The 16025-nt window shown below is 35.7% G+C and overlaps 1 protein-coding gene across 2 annotated transcripts in view; it reads right to left on the reverse strand.

Annotated features, from left to right (window-relative positions):
- cdh12b (cadherin 12b) overlaps window positions 1-16025 on the reverse strand; it is a 138576-nt gene that overhangs the window by 10379 nt on the left and 112172 nt on the right. For both annotated transcript variants that reach the window (XR_001608923.1, XM_016267949.1), the window contains exons 7-10: window positions 13271-13524; window positions 8568-8704; window positions 1932-2053; window positions 172-289 (exon numbers count right to left, since the gene is read on the reverse strand). Coding sequence is in view for 1 of the 2 variants with exons in the window: in XM_016267949.1 (XP_016123435.1) it covers window positions 172-289; window positions 1932-2053; window positions 8568-8704; window positions 13271-13524 (631 nt within the window). In the remaining variant the exon portion in view is untranslated. The remainder of the gene's footprint in view (window positions 1-171; window positions 290-1931; window positions 2054-8567; window positions 8705-13270; window positions 13525-16025) is intronic.

Below are 16025 nucleotides of genomic sequence, written 5' to 3' on the forward strand. Positions count from 1 at the left end.
CACATAATAATAATAATAATAATAATAATAATAATAAATAATAATAATAATAATAATTATAATTATTATTATTATTATAGGCTATATATCATTCTCTCTCTCTCTCTCTCTCTCTCTCTCTCTCTCTCTCCAAATAAATCACTTGACTAAGAAATAACAAGACAGACTCACTTCCAAAGTCTCTGACGGTGAAGTTTTTGGTCTTCACTCCCTCTTGAGGTGATTTGAAGGAAAATCTTTGTCCGGCTTGAGGAAGATCCTGGTCTCTTGCACTGATGACCTGAATCACCTAACACAAAGTTAATCGAAAGATTATTGATCAGGGCTTAAGAAATTTTACATAAACAGTCTCTGATGGTATATTTGATCACTGTGGGACACCCAGAATGTGGTTAAAAATGTAAAACTGCATAAATATAGTCTTTTAATGGTTAATCGCTTGTTTAAATATTTTATGGTAAACATTAAGGATTACGAAATGTCTTAATGGTTTATGAAGGTTATTAGTGCACACTGGCATATAATCTCTTATACTAAAAAAGTATACATTATTAATTGAAACTATTCACATCTTCAGTTCTTTAGGGACAAACGAAATAAACATTAGTATAGAAAACTCAGAGTCAGAGTCAGTGTTTGTTCTTAATTAATGGAGATATACAACCACATAATATATTCCTTAGAATAAAAACAATCCACTTTACAGTGCTTTATGTATATGAAACAATTGCACTCACAACATTACATGCATGAAGCATGAGTTAGAAACTAGTCACAAGTGCATGAAGATAAGAGGCAGCCGGCAGCATGTGCTCAGTAATGTTTAATCAAGTGCTCCTGTGGTTTTTCTCCTCGATTCTGCATCTAAAACCAATTAGTCTGCTTTCAATCCAGCGATCATGCTACACTGTGCACTAACAGTACAAGCAGATCAATCTTCCGTAGCTAACAGACGTCCGTACCACCCACCCTCCTGCTGGCATCACCTGTTGTAGGGCTGTCACCAGCGCCACAGGTGCATGCTGGGTAGGACCATTAGCACATCACTAATGTATCACTTACCCACCAGGCTCTTCCTGTCCAATGTATCAATCAAACCATACAGTTCTGGCCAGAAGCGCCATACCCATTCAAACTAAGAAAAAGGCTCTAAACTAAGAAAAAGACTTATAATAGTATAATAAATAAATAAATATAAATCTCATATATACGTATTTTATTCCTTCCAAGTACCTTGTGAAAGAGGACAGTGAAAAATATAATAAAAATTATATATATAAAAAAAATATCCTTCTTGGTAACTAGTGAAGCAGGACTGTAAAAATAGTAAATTAAAATAAAATGTAAAATAATAAAAACACCCTAGATACCACTCCAAACACCTTAGCAACTGCATAAGTGTTTTTATTAATTCCTGGCATCTAGTGTAGTAGGACTGTGAAAATAAAATAAAATAAAATAAAAATTGCAACCAGCAACACCCTAGATACCACTTCAAACACATTAGCAACCACATAGCAACATCCTGGCAACCACTAACCTCATTCATTGTGGTGATGAGCTTTAAATGCGCAAAAATTACTCACTTTTGTTTTCGCATAATATACAAAGAAAGGCAATAGGAGAAAATATTGTATAAAATATCTCACAGCATGTTTTCAGAAAGGTTTTCCTGTTTACTCTATGGTTCAGGGGTTCAGTGTAAGTGGGCAAGATACAGTAGATTAGGGATTGCTCACACACACACACACACACACACACACACACACTGTACCTGGATAAAGCAGGAATATAGTGCACTTTCAGGATTTAATGAGAGTGTCAGACTCTGGAGTCTGTCATACATCATCTTAAATGGCTCATTAGACCAGAATTGGTTTTGGACATGCAAACATACACACATGCACACACAACCATTTATATTCACTCACCTGCCCGACTTTGGCACTCTCACACACGAAGGTCTCGTAAGGCATGGCCAGCTCTGGTGGAAACTCATTAATGTCCAGCACATGAACTGTGACGGCCACTCTGCTGGTCAGCACTGGGTTATCTACACAAACCACACAAACATAAGATATTATATGTCAGGAGCAACACAAAGCACACATTACAATGCGCAAGTTTGCACTCGTTCTTCAGTTATGGAAACGTTTCTCTCCCTTAGAATGATTTTAAAGATTATTTTAACCAGTTATTCTATTTTTAAAGGATATATGAATTGTTAAAGGATAGAGAAAGCAATAATGCCTATTATTTTGGATTTCTGTTTAAAAATGGAAAATATTATGTTTTTTAATTAATCTTGCACTATAACATCAGACATTTAATGGTTTTGCATTTATCATCACCCACAATATCCACAATAAGCATCACAATACTGACATCACCATATACCAAAATGACATAATAATATGTTTTAAATTAAAAGTTTAAATTATACAAGTTTAGTTTGGGGTCAAAGTCAAGTGATTAGAACAGAATCATCCATATACATTTTTTACATGGTTCAGTTTGAGAACTGCTTATAGAATTGGGATCGAATTGACCCTGTCCCATTAATAACTCCACAATTCTTTACTAAAATCATATGACATCAGCCTTCTGCTGAGGAACCAAAATACATTATTAATACAGGACTGAGGACATAATTTACAGTCAATAAAGAAAGTAGTACACTGTACTGAACGTTATGTTCTAAACCACTAATATACTATACTGCCTACTATATGTGGTTTTACACTGAAAACTTTAAAGGGGATTTAAGTATTATTCATAGTCTGCTATTCTATTCTATTCTATTCTATTCTATTCTTAAAACTACAAAAAGGTTTAGTGGGTAAGAATATAAGGTAAAAATCATTCTAAAAATAAGAAGTTTCTAGCTGACACACAAGGTCAGCGGTGTCCTCTCTGGCACAGCTGTTGATGTTTGAACACGTCTCGCTGATATTGTTTGAATTCTGCTTGAGCATGCAGTGTGGAGGTGAAGATCAGTGTGGAATAAACTTTTATAGATCAGATCTGTGAGATGGGCTCAGCATGTCTGAGGAGAAGGTGAGAAGGCTTAGAACGAGGGATCTGAACTCATCCCTCACAGGGGTCCCGTATAAAGCCAAGACCTGTGGGCAGCCTTGATGAAGATGAGCAATCTTCCTGGAGAGAAAGTGTGTGTGTGTGTGTGTGTGTGTGTGTGTGCAGCTGTTTGTTACTTTAGCTTCAGGGACTCCAGGGCGTCTGATGTCCAGTAAAAAATAAATAAATAAAAATAATTACTGTTGATACAATTGATCTGAAATCTGACACTTCATCATTCTCCAGGTCCTGTGCTTCTGCCCCAGATGTCCTGCAGCAAATTTCTTTTTCTGTAGCCACTGTTGGAGTTTTATAAGACGTTCTGGCTAACTAAAAGTTAAATGCAATTCACTTCGATTTTCAAACCAAGTTCAATATTTGAACCAACATATTTGATATGTTCAGATAACCAAAGTACTGAATATATGGCAACATTTATCATTTTCTAATTGCATACATTTGATGCATTTCAATATGTCAAGAAAATAATTTTAATAATAATACATTTTTTTAACAATTCAGGGTGTGACCCAAACTACCTTTGACCTGCAACCATAATTTGATACGACTGGCATCTTTTAAATATTATGTAAACTAAATAATAATAATAATAATAATAATAATAATAATAATAATAATAATAATAATAATAATTATTATTATTATTATTATCATTATTCTTAATAATAATAATATTAAATAAATAAACATACATACATACATACATACATAAATACATATTATTAAATACGTTTAGATTAAATCTTTAAGTTTAAATTTAAATTTCAACATTCTGATGAAAGTGATGAAGTTTATCTAGAAAATGTACAAATCTGTTTTTTTGAAGTGGACAAACTTTGTGGGTAAACACCTGCAAAATACATTTAAAAAAACTAGCAATGATTATATTTATGCATCAGTGATTTATTTAGGTTTTCTAATATTTTACAATACTCTTTTAGAAAAAAAAGAAAATCTTAGAATCTAGTGAGTTTTTATTAAAACCACAACAGTGTTTACAAGTCAACTATGGCTTCAACTTAACGACTTAAATGACAGACTTTGCCACTAGATGGCGCTGTTGTATAAAGGAGAAATCGTCATTTTGCTGTACGCTAGATCTTTTGACAGCATAACAGTAAATGTGTGTTTGTGATGTTTTTGTTCGTGCTTCGATGGGTATTGTTGGCCTGGCTTCAAACGAATGAAAATGCTCTAATCGCATATTTAAAATGTGTGTCTTTTTAAGATAAAACAGTTCTGCTTCCTTTGTAGGTTTGACAGAAAGTTTGTGTGGCCTACAACAGCCTATAGGCTATATGTGGACAGCACATTCATTTTCAAGTTTTGATTGTGGCCCTATTTGCAACTGGTGCTGTACAAGATGTAAACAAATAATTGTCTGCTTAACACATTTTGTAAAACATATTGGTTCTAGCTGTCGTGTAAAATAGTTTATCCTTCAGCAAGCTGACTGTTGTAATGAGCGAGAAGGGATTATGTAAATCAAATATGTTTGCTGTCCTAATGGAAACTAAAAGAAAAAATGTTCATGATGTGCAACAAGCGTGGAGTGTTTGGAAACTGTGTGCTGACTCATGCTTCCCTCAGCACTCTCTTCTGAGGCTCCAGAACATCTGGAATTCCACCTGGGGTGACATTAATGCCCCTAAAAGCGCAGGAGAGGTGTGGGGAAAAAAAACAAGAAGCTGCGATTTATGCTAGACTTGCTTGTGATGGTGTTGAACAGGTGTTCTCTGTACCTCATAATCAGATAGAAAAGCTGTCAAGCATGTTTTACAAGGCACTGCATAATGCAAGTAAGGATATTACACATCACACGCTGGTGATATGAGCATTTATAAGTTGTAGGAAAGCAAAAATGGCTTGTTTAATACTTAGCGCTCATAGTTATCAGCTTCAAATGGTCAAAGTGGGCAAAAAAAAAATAGGGTTAGGGACATGCAAAATGAAAATCGGCTATTTAACTAGGATGCCTGAAAAATTTTAAATATGAAAGATTCAGTCACAGTTGTGAGATATGATGTTGCAAATGTGTGAGACACATATGTGTGTGTGTGTGTGTTTATACTGTATATTTATAGAGAGAGTTCTGGCATGAAACTCTAGATGGCGCAGTCCGATAGGTCTAACTCAATCGGACCTAATGACATCATCACATGGCACAGCTGATTGGTTCTCTCCTGTATCGGTAGCCAATGAGCTTGCTGCTCAACATTCAAATATATGACTCATGCTTGCCGTAGCAGTTGCAGCTTGCTTCAGAAATCCTCCACCTTCCCCAGCTCCACCTGTATAGATCTGCTACGAGTTGATTCATGTACGCTATATGGGGGTTATTTCATATATGTTATGTTTGCAGCAGCAACATTTCTTACATGCTCACAGCAGCATGTTGTGGATGTATTGGCAGTAGCAAGTCTCAGTACTTGCTCTGCAGCAGCAGCAGCGTAGCAGCATAGCAGATCTATTCCGCCAAGACCAAATACATTAACATTGTCATGTACATTAGAGAGTACCGAGAGTTGTCATGACAGAAATATATATAGTCAAAAATAGCAGAGATGGCCTAGTTTATGAATAATTAATATATACTTTTGAATAACATTGACTATATTTATAATATTCAGTTTAGCCATGAGTTATGAATGTCTGACTATGTGCTCTGTGATTTCTTTGAATCCATCTGGGCCAACAGCACAGAATGTAAAATTGTCTAAAAGGCACTGATAGTGAATAAAAATGGAGCTTAACACAGGGTGGACAATTCCCATTGCAGGACAGGAGGGAAGTTTAACAGCCCCGACTTAGCTTTAGTCTCTCCCAAATTAGCTTTAGAAATCACAATTAGCATATCACCAGTGCAACCTTGAGAGACAGTGAGTAATAACCATTACCATGGTGATGAAGGCTCAACTTTTAATGACCTCTCATCCCCATTCCGTCTTAATGAATGTGAGTCACCGCGTTTGTAATTTTGATTGAGCACCACATATCCACCAAGATAATGGCGTTGGGGACTTCTTGGAGGATTTGACGACTTGATGACGATGGATTTGCTTATTTACGTCGTGATTCAATCCACAGATCTTTTCTGACACAAACACAATTACAGCAATGACATCTTTGATGCTGGTGCTTGATCGCCTTTCAAATTACTTCCTAAAATAGTCAATAAGAAATGCAGTTTGTAAACCCTTTGTTCCCCCCATAATCTGACAGTTTTCAAAATCAAACATATGGAAGTCCATTTCAGAGGGGGAAAAAAAATCGGACCTAATGACATCATCACATGGCACAGCTGATTGGTTCTCTCCTGTATCGGTAGCCAATGAGCTTGCTGCTCAACATTCAAATATATGACTCATGCTTGCCGTAGCAGTTGCAGCTTGCTTCAGAAATCCTCCACCTTCCCCAGCTCCACCTGTATAGATCTGCTACGAGTTGATTCATGTACGCTATATGGGGGTTATTTCATATATGTTATGTTTGCAGCAGCAACATTTCTTACATGCTCACAGCAGCATGTTGTGGATGTATTGGCAGTAGCAAGTCTCAGTACTTGCTCTGCAGCAGCAGCAGCGTAGCAGCATAGCAGATCTATTCCGCCAAGACCAAATACATTAACATTGTCATGTACATTAGAGAGTACCGAGAGTTGTCATGACAGAAATATATATAGTCAAAAATAGCAGAGATGGCCTAGTTTATGAATAATTAATATATACTTTTGAATAACATTGACTATATTTATAATATTCAGTTTAGCCATGAGTTATGAATGTCTGACTATGTGCTCTGTGATTTCTTTGAATCCATCTGGGCCAACAGCACAGAATGTAAAATTGTCTAAAAGGCACTGATAGTGAATAAAAATGGAGCTTAACACAGGGTGGACAATTCCCATTGCAGGACAGGAGGGAAGTTTAACAGCCCCGACTTAGCTTTAGTCTCTCCCAAATTAGCTTTAGAAATCACAATTAGCATATCACCAGTGCAACCTTGAGAGACAGTGAGTAATAACCATTACCATGGTGATGAAGGCTCAACTTTTAATGACCTCTCATCCCCATTCCGTCTTAATGAATGTGAGTCACCGCGTTTGTAATTTTGATTGAGCACCACATATCCACCAAGATAATGGCGTTGGGGACTTCTTGGAGGATTTGACGACTTGATGACGATGGATTTGCTTATTTACGTCGTGATTCAATCCACAGATCTTTTCTGACACAAACACAATTACAGCAATGACATCTTTGATGCTGGTGCTTGATCGCCTTTCAAATTACTTCCTAAAATAGTCAATAAGAAATGCAGTTTGTAAACCCTTTGTTCCCCCCATAATCTGACAGTTTTCAAAATCAAACATATGGAAGTCCATTTCAGAGGGGGAAAAAAATCGCACTTTGTTAAATAATAATTTGAATTATGACATAACAGTAAAAATTATGAGATAAATGTCATACTTATGAAATAAAAGTGGAAATTATGACAAAAAAGTGTGACATACTAAGTCATAATTATGATATAAAAAAAAATCTAAATTATGACATACTAAATTGTAATTATGAGATAAAAGTAAAAATTATGACATACTAAATTGTAATTATGAGATAAAAGTAAAAATTATGACATACTAAATTGTAATTATGAGATAAAAGTAAAAATTATGACATACTAAATTGTAATTATGAGATAAAGGTGAAATTGATGAAAAATTGGGATTGTTTAATTATTGAAATTAAGTCATAATTGTGACATATAAAGTGAATTATGCCATGTAAATTAATGATGCTGTCATAACTTTCACATAGTATGTCATAATTTTTACTTTTATCTCATAATTATGATTTTTTTATTATTTATTATTATGTTTTACCAAAGAATGCATGTATTTAATTACGTGGCGAAAATGTCTTATATTCAATAAAAATGGGATATTTAACCTGAAAATAAATAAATAAACAAACTAAGTAAAAATGTAGACCAGAAACTTGACAATTAATTGGCTGCAATTGAGGTGACTAAAAGGGATTTTTTTTTATGTTAATCAAAAATAAAAGTCACTGAAGGGGCGAAGAATGTTATAATGTAATAAATAATATGAAAGAGTAATTATGGATTACTCTAATATTTGTAACTGACTTTAAAACAAAGATTTAGTTTATCATTGTTGTCTTATCATTGAGTCTTCTATAAATGACCACCTTGATGGCAAGGAACAATTAATTCACCGGCAGTTTAAGAACACTGAAATAGTCAAGGAGAAAGGAAAGACACTGTAATAATGATACATATTCCAGGAGAGTCGTCATACTTTATGAATGCTCGTAAAATGCAGACTTTAATGGAATTTGCTGCTGACTGCACTGCGATGGGTCACCGTAAATCAGTCCGCAAAAAATCCCAGCATTTAAGACAACTGAACTTTTATGAATCACTTCTGAGGTTCACAGCCATATACTTACTAACTTTAGTGGCCACAACTGAAATGTTGTGCTGGGCTATACTCTCCCTGTCCAGAAGCTCATTGGTGGAGATGGTTCCTCTGACAGGATCGATGTCAAAGAAGCTGTCCAGGTCACTCTTCCAGTCGATGGAATACCTGAAGAACAGAGAACAAATGTAGGGCCACATTTACCAACAGCTTGAACCAACACAAACCCTCTTTTGGCTTTAAAAAACTACTGTCAGGATGTACGCAGTGAAAAATTAAAGCTGAAAAGGCATGGACACATTTATTTTTGCAGCTGACCTTATTGCCCTTTTCCTTTCAGACACAAAATTTATGGGGGAAGAGTATCTAAATGAATCATGTTCTGTGATTTACTAAGGCTTGCACTAGTTAATTTATAGGTATTTGCGCCATTATTTAACGCCCCATAAAAGCAAGTTTTAACACATTTGTAACCCTGGACCACAAAACCAGTCATAAGGGTAAATTTGAAACTTGAATAAGATTTCCATTGATGTATGGTTTGTTAGGATAGGACAATATTTGGCTGAGATACAACTATTTGAAAATCTGGAATCTGAGGGTGCAAAAAAAAATATATATATATAAATATTGAGAAATTCACCTTAACGTTGTCCAAACGAAGTTCTTAGCAATGCATATTACTAATCAAAAATTAAGTTTTTATATATTTATGGTAGGAAATTTACAAAATATCTCCATGGAACATTAATATCCTAATGATTTTTGGCATAAAATAAAAATCGATCATTTTGACCCATACAATGGCTATTGCTACAAATATACCTGTGCTACATATGACTGGTTTTGAGGTCCAGGGTCACATTTTTTTTGCCTGTGTTGTTGGTGGATTACCCACACCTGATTATAATCGGATCTGCTTGTTTGCAACCTTATGCTAATTAGTGCTGCTCCTGGTAGATGTAATTTGTCATTATGGAAAGGATCTTCTGCGTCTGTGTTATTTAATTTGCCCATTGTCAGTAAATCAACCGCGGAACTTTACACTCTCATCAGCACTTTTTTGGAATTGCGGTCTCACAATAATTTGCCCTGTTTAGTAAATGTGGCCCTTTGTCTGAAGGTGTGTTTACACTTGTAGTTCGTTTCTCTTGGTTCTTTTGGTCCGGACCAAAAAAAGAAAATAATTTAGTCCTCGCATTCACTCTCTCATTTTTAACATACAAAACCAAAGGCATAAGGATACAGTCACAAACCTGATTGGACTTTTATGACGTATGTTTTGCAAACTTAGCAGGCAGCAAAAACAATTCTATGCTGGACTAAATGCACTCGTTGTTTTTGTACACATACGGTAGTATTTTTACCTGCTGGTAACTCCTGCAGAGCTTAAAGGAGTCACAACAGTGGCAGAAATTCATTGTACACAAAAATGAAGATCGGTGGTTCTGTTGCCTGTACCGAACTGTGATGATTAACATACTGTAGCTCCCATAATGAGGTATGCTTGAGCATTCTATTCATTTTAGGGTCTTAGGATCTTGTGACATCACCTGTTTTGCGTTCGTTTAGATTAGTTTGATCTGTTTTGCATTCATATAATATCAGCTAAACCACATCAGAGTTAATTTCAAGTTCATTGTTTGGTGTGCACCAAGTTTTGTATTGCAGCGTTCACACTTTTTCAAATGAACCACAATAACGCAGCAGAGTTTGTTTTAATCAAACCAAACCTGCCAAGTGCAACCTTTTTTAGGGTCACATCTTGTGACATCACATCCTGTTTTGGGTTTGTTTAGATCCGTGTTGCATTCATATATCAGTTGAGCTGCACCAGAGCTCATTTCGAGTTCATTGTTTGACACGCGCCAAGGTTCATATGGCAGTGTTCATGATTATTCAAATGAACCACAATAACTGCTATTGCACAAGTGTTCATTATAATCGAACCAATGTCAAGTGTAAACACGCCCTTATATACAATACTACTGAGGGTCATTTTCACTTTAACTAAGTTAGGTACTACTAGATTAGTACCATAGATGAACATAATGATACTCAAGAGTATATATAATTTTTTTTTTCTCATTTTCTCATCCTCACAGTTTTACACAGCGCTCATCATGTTTGATTTAGTCATGCGGCAAGCTGGCATGAAAGTATTGTGCACTCTAGTAAATTGCAATGTGTGGGGTCCAGTTTTGAACAGCTGTGAACATCGGTGTAATGGCCTAGCAACCTTGTTAACGGACCCCGTGACCATTCTCAGGTGGTACTTTACATGTGTCTCTTTGAGACTGCACACCAGTATGCAGGAATATGAATGACTTTGAAAAAGTTGGGTTTTCATTGACCTCCTTCATGTTCTACTTGACGCTTTGGACTCATTCTCTCACTAACACTTTTGCAAACCTGTTCTGAACCCTGGATGCATTAATGCAGGCTGATATTTTCAACGCTGCATGCTTATTTATTTATTTGTGGCTTGACCTAGAATTGAGCAAAGAGAAATGAAGTGGGAGCACTGGGCGAGGTGAGATGCTACGGTGTTTATATTTTCCACATTTCAGCGGCTGCCTTGTTAAATTCACTCAAAAGGTGGTCAACAAAAAAACATCTGAGGATTTTGTGCATTTGCATTGGATTCTCAACAAAAGCCTTTGATGTTGTGATTCACAACCGTTAGGAGGTCCGATTCAACATAATAATTATCATAAATACCATACACGGACTGCAGCTGTGACAATGTAATGCATATAAAACCGACTCATCTGGAATTGGTGTTAATATACAAAAATAAAAATTTTATTTTCTTTGAAAAACACTGATGAATTATGCAAGCATTTAGAACGATAAGAGGGTCAATTTTGATTTCACGTTGACCTTAATATGTTCTATCATCTTGGCTCTAGTCTGTGCTTCTCTGATCACTCCAGGTGCTATACAGCATTTCTAATGCAAATGCCTCCTTAGGGCGAACCTCTTATGTTGTATTTCCTCATTTCTTGGTTACTTTGGTTAAAAGCTTCTTCTAAATGAAGAAATGCACTTGTAATTTACTGTACAGAAGTCTACATTCCTCATACCAGTACATTTTGCTCACTGTGGGGCTCTGAACTCTTGTTTGGTTGGTTTACTTCAAGATAGGCTTCAGTGAATTTTTGTGCATGCGAACAACACAGCTTCGGACAAATGTACTTTTTCATAAGTCTGTCCATTTCTGATCTCTCTGCAGCTCCTTTCTTGACCCCCGAAGCTCGGAGACAACTTAAAAAGCTTTGGTGGAAGTCGCAGAAACCTTCAATACCAAAAAGCACTTTAGCTATTTTGTCTCACTCCATGGGCCGCAACGTGGACATGCGGCGTGTATAGACAATTTTTTAAAAGCTTTGTTCCCTTCGCACGGAGGCTCATTGGGGACCATTGTTTTCCGATGAGAAAGTGCACATCCCCATTGAGCAATGTTACAATGTGTCTAAATAATGAATCAGGGAAGACCAAAACAAAGGGGAAACAAAGCCCTTTCACTTATACAAATCTTTCCTTTGTCCATTTTGCTTTCTTACAGTATATTGAATGAAATATTCATAGAGAAACAAACTAACTTGTGATGTTAGGTAGTTTTGGGACCCCGCAGTGGTGCATCAATGGTTTGTCTTCTTGTAAAACTTTAAAAGCAATCTTCTAAAACATAATGGATTTTAAAACGAGGTAAATCTTTCAGCATGCTGCTGTTTTTACCTGCTGTTTTTAGTAAACACAAATACTGTATATAGTGATGTGTAATTTGGCACACAACCAGTTGTTCCATGGAAAAAAATAATTAAAGGGATAGTTCCCCAAAAATGAAAATTCTGGCATTAATTACTCACCCTCATGTCGTTCCAAACCTGTAAGACCTTTGTTCATCTTCGGAGTACAAATTAAGATATTTTTGATGACCCTCCCATAGACAGCAAGGATTCTAACACGATCAAGGTCCAGAAACGTAGTAAGGACATCGTTAAAATAATCCATGTGATATCAGTGGTTTAACCGTAATTTTTCGAAACTACGAGAATACTTTTTGTACGTAAAAAAAAACAAACATAATGATTTTATTCAACAATTCGTCTCCTCCGTGTCACCCTGGCAACATTTTGGAGAGTATCACATACGTAAACAACGTATGCAACGTATGAACGCGGATACGTTGTTTACATTCAGATCAAAGCGTAAACAACGTATCCGCGTACGGTGCTGCTGACACCGAACAGAATACGTTGTTTATGTATGTGATCCTCTCCAAAATAGTGCCATGGTAACTTGAAGGAGACGAATTGTTGAATAAAGTCGTTATTTTTGTTTTCTTTGCGCACAAAAAGTATTCTCGTAGCTTCGTAAAATTACGGTTGAACCCCTGATGTCACATGGATTATTTTAACGATATCCTTACTATGTTTCTGGACCTTGATCGTGTTCAAGGTCAGAGAGCTCTCGGAATTCATCAAAAATATCTTAATTTGTGTTCCGAAGATGAACGAAGGTCTTACAGGTTTGGAACGACATGAGGGTGAGTAATTAATGCCAGAATTTTCATTTTTGGGTGAACTGACCCTTTAAATCTTGAACATCCTCTAAATATGATGCTCAAAGGCACAATAGTGATGGCTCGCTTCTTGCAAGGACTGAACTAACAACCTTCCGGTAACCAGCCCCTAGTCTTATTCGTTTATATGTGCTATGTTTGAATACCTGACTGGACTGTTTCCTGCATCGAGATCCTGTGCTGTCACGGCTCCTATGATGGTGCCTTGTGGCGTGTCCTCATAAACATCCATCGCGTAGGAGGGTTTGCTGAAGACGGGTGGCTCATCCACATCCAGAACGTTTATCTTCACTGTCGCTGTGTCTTTGAACGGGCCAAAATTGTGGAAGCGTGGATCCAGGTGTGCATTGGAGGCCTCCACTTTAAATGTGTATGCTTTTTTGGTCTCATAGTCCAACGGCTGGGGAAAGAGAAACAGGAAAGAAAAAAACAAATATTGAATGCATCAGATTTGTTTAGGTAAAGTTTGACAAGGCCTCATGAATTAGACAACACTGAAAGGCCACCATTTGGCTGGTTATTCTATATATATATATATATATATATATATATATATATATATTTAAATGTACTAAACTGCATTTTCAGTTCCTTCAGAAATCATTCTAATATGCCAAAAAAATTGCTGCTCTAGATGCATTTCTTATTATTATCAGTGTTGAATTTTGTTGCTTAATAATTGTGAAAATTGGGATAAACTGCCAATCAAAAGTTTGGGGTGTTTTTTTTTTTTTTTATACAATTAAAAAAAAATTTAATCATTCAAAGTTAGAAAAAGACATGTGTAAGGTTACAGAAATTTCATTTTTTTTTTATGCTGTTCTTTTAGGTATTCTATTCATCAAATAATGCATCACCATTATTAATATTTGATCACCAAAAATAATTGATAATAATTGAGCACCAACTCAGAATATTCTAACAATTTTTGAGGTATCATGTGACACGGAAGACTGGAGTAATGATGCTGAAATTTCAGCTTTAGAAATTACATGTTAAAATATATTAAAACTGAAAGCAGTTCTTTTAAATTTCACAATTTTACATTTTAACTGCATTTTTGATCAAATACTGTAAAAGCACTTTTTATGTTATCTAAGCATGGATATTGAGAAAGAAACGCTCCATTACACCATTTCCAAATCAACGTCTGCTCTCACAACCATGTACATCAGATTCCCATTTGAGTTTTCACGACAGGCCCGAGATGTGAGGTGAAAAGGGTGAACCAGACATGGCGTCACCCGTGTCCGGTATTGATGGTGGACGGTGGACGTGAACGGTGATTAAATGTCAGAGGAAGCGGCAGGATTATTGGAGGTGAGGAGGTTTAGCCTAGAAGAATGTCAAGAGCATCATTGCCCTTTTAGTGTGTGTGAGTGGCCACATCACCCCGGCAGCCTCGGTTAATGACTTTATGCCGAGACCAGGGAAAAGAGAGAGAAAGAGAGAAAAGACGCAGGAAGGGTAATAATGACAGTGACTCAAAACTAATGAAAGGCTCTTCAAGTGTGTCACTAGTTGTGATGAAACCGAATCACAATATGAAGACTATAGTTTACGACAGCTTTTTCTCATAAAGGTCCTGAATGCTTTAAACCCTTGACCATGAGAAATAGAGCTGTTGCTTTAATAGCATAGACGTATCTGTATAGCCACTTACTGATTACAGTTGAGTAGTAAGACGAAACTAGCTTCTGAACTGAGAAAGAATATATTCATCAAGAAAATGTTCAGAGACTTTCACCTGTGTTAGGATATAGTATCCTGGATTATTACATTTTCTTACAAAATGTGCATTTTTCCTTGCCTGTCACTCAATATGGGTCAGACTGAAAAATAACATGTCAAATATTCATTATAAAAATCAAAATATCTGTCAGTGAATGAATTAATTGAGACTACAAGGTGGTTTCAAACTAATTTTCAGCTCCATCTATTGATTTGTTGTCACAATCAGACAGAAAATCTTGTGTTCTTGACAAAATAACCGTATTTTGTGCATCAAGCATCCTATAACTATTATCTATCAACAAAACAGATGAATTACACATATCGACATTATTTAACTTAATGGTAGATGTCACCTCTAGTGAGTATTTTCATTACAAAGCATTGATCTTCAATTAAAGGTCACAGTAACAGGACAATAACTCAAGGGACACACAGAAAACCTTAGCTATCAGTGTTGAAATGACACACACACACACACACACACACACACACCAAGCTACTGAGAGAATGTCATTCTAAACATTTGATTGTATGTGGGTTGGGGATCACTGATTTAACATTTATTTTTCATTGCACTTCAGAAGTTAAACTTGTTCCTCACAAGCATGATATGTAAAATGATTAATAATTGGATTAATAATTCAATTATTTTGAACTTTCTGTTCATTAAACAATCCTGAAAAAAATAGTACTACAGTTTCCACAAAAATATTAAGCAACACCAGTTTTTAACATTGATAATAATAAAAGTTTCTTCAGCAATAAATCAGTAATTAGAACGATTTCTGAAGGATCATGTGACACTGACGATGCTGAAAATTCAGCTGCACCACATGAATAAATTACATTTAAAATATTATTTAACAGTTATTTTAAATTGTAGCAATATTGCAGAATATAATTTTTTCACTATATTTTTTATCAAATAAATACATGATGAGCAGAAGATCAGGAAACACACACACACACACACACACACACACACACACACACACACACACACACACACACACACATATACATTTTATGGACATTTTCATTAACTATTAACACAATGCAACAAAGTGCAAAAATTTTAAATACAGGTAAAACACCTGTACTAAAATCAATATGGAAAATTCCTAATATATATATATATATATATATATATATATATGTATATGTGTG

The sequence above is a fragment of the Sinocyclocheilus grahami genome, unplaced genomic scaffold, assembly GCF_001515645.1.
Source record: "Sinocyclocheilus grahami isolate Dianchi unplaced genomic scaffold, SAMN03320097.WGS_v1.1 scaffold41.1, whole genome shotgun sequence".
NCBI classification, from domain to species: domain Eukaryota; kingdom Metazoa; phylum Chordata; class Actinopteri; order Cypriniformes; family Cyprinidae; genus Sinocyclocheilus; species Sinocyclocheilus grahami.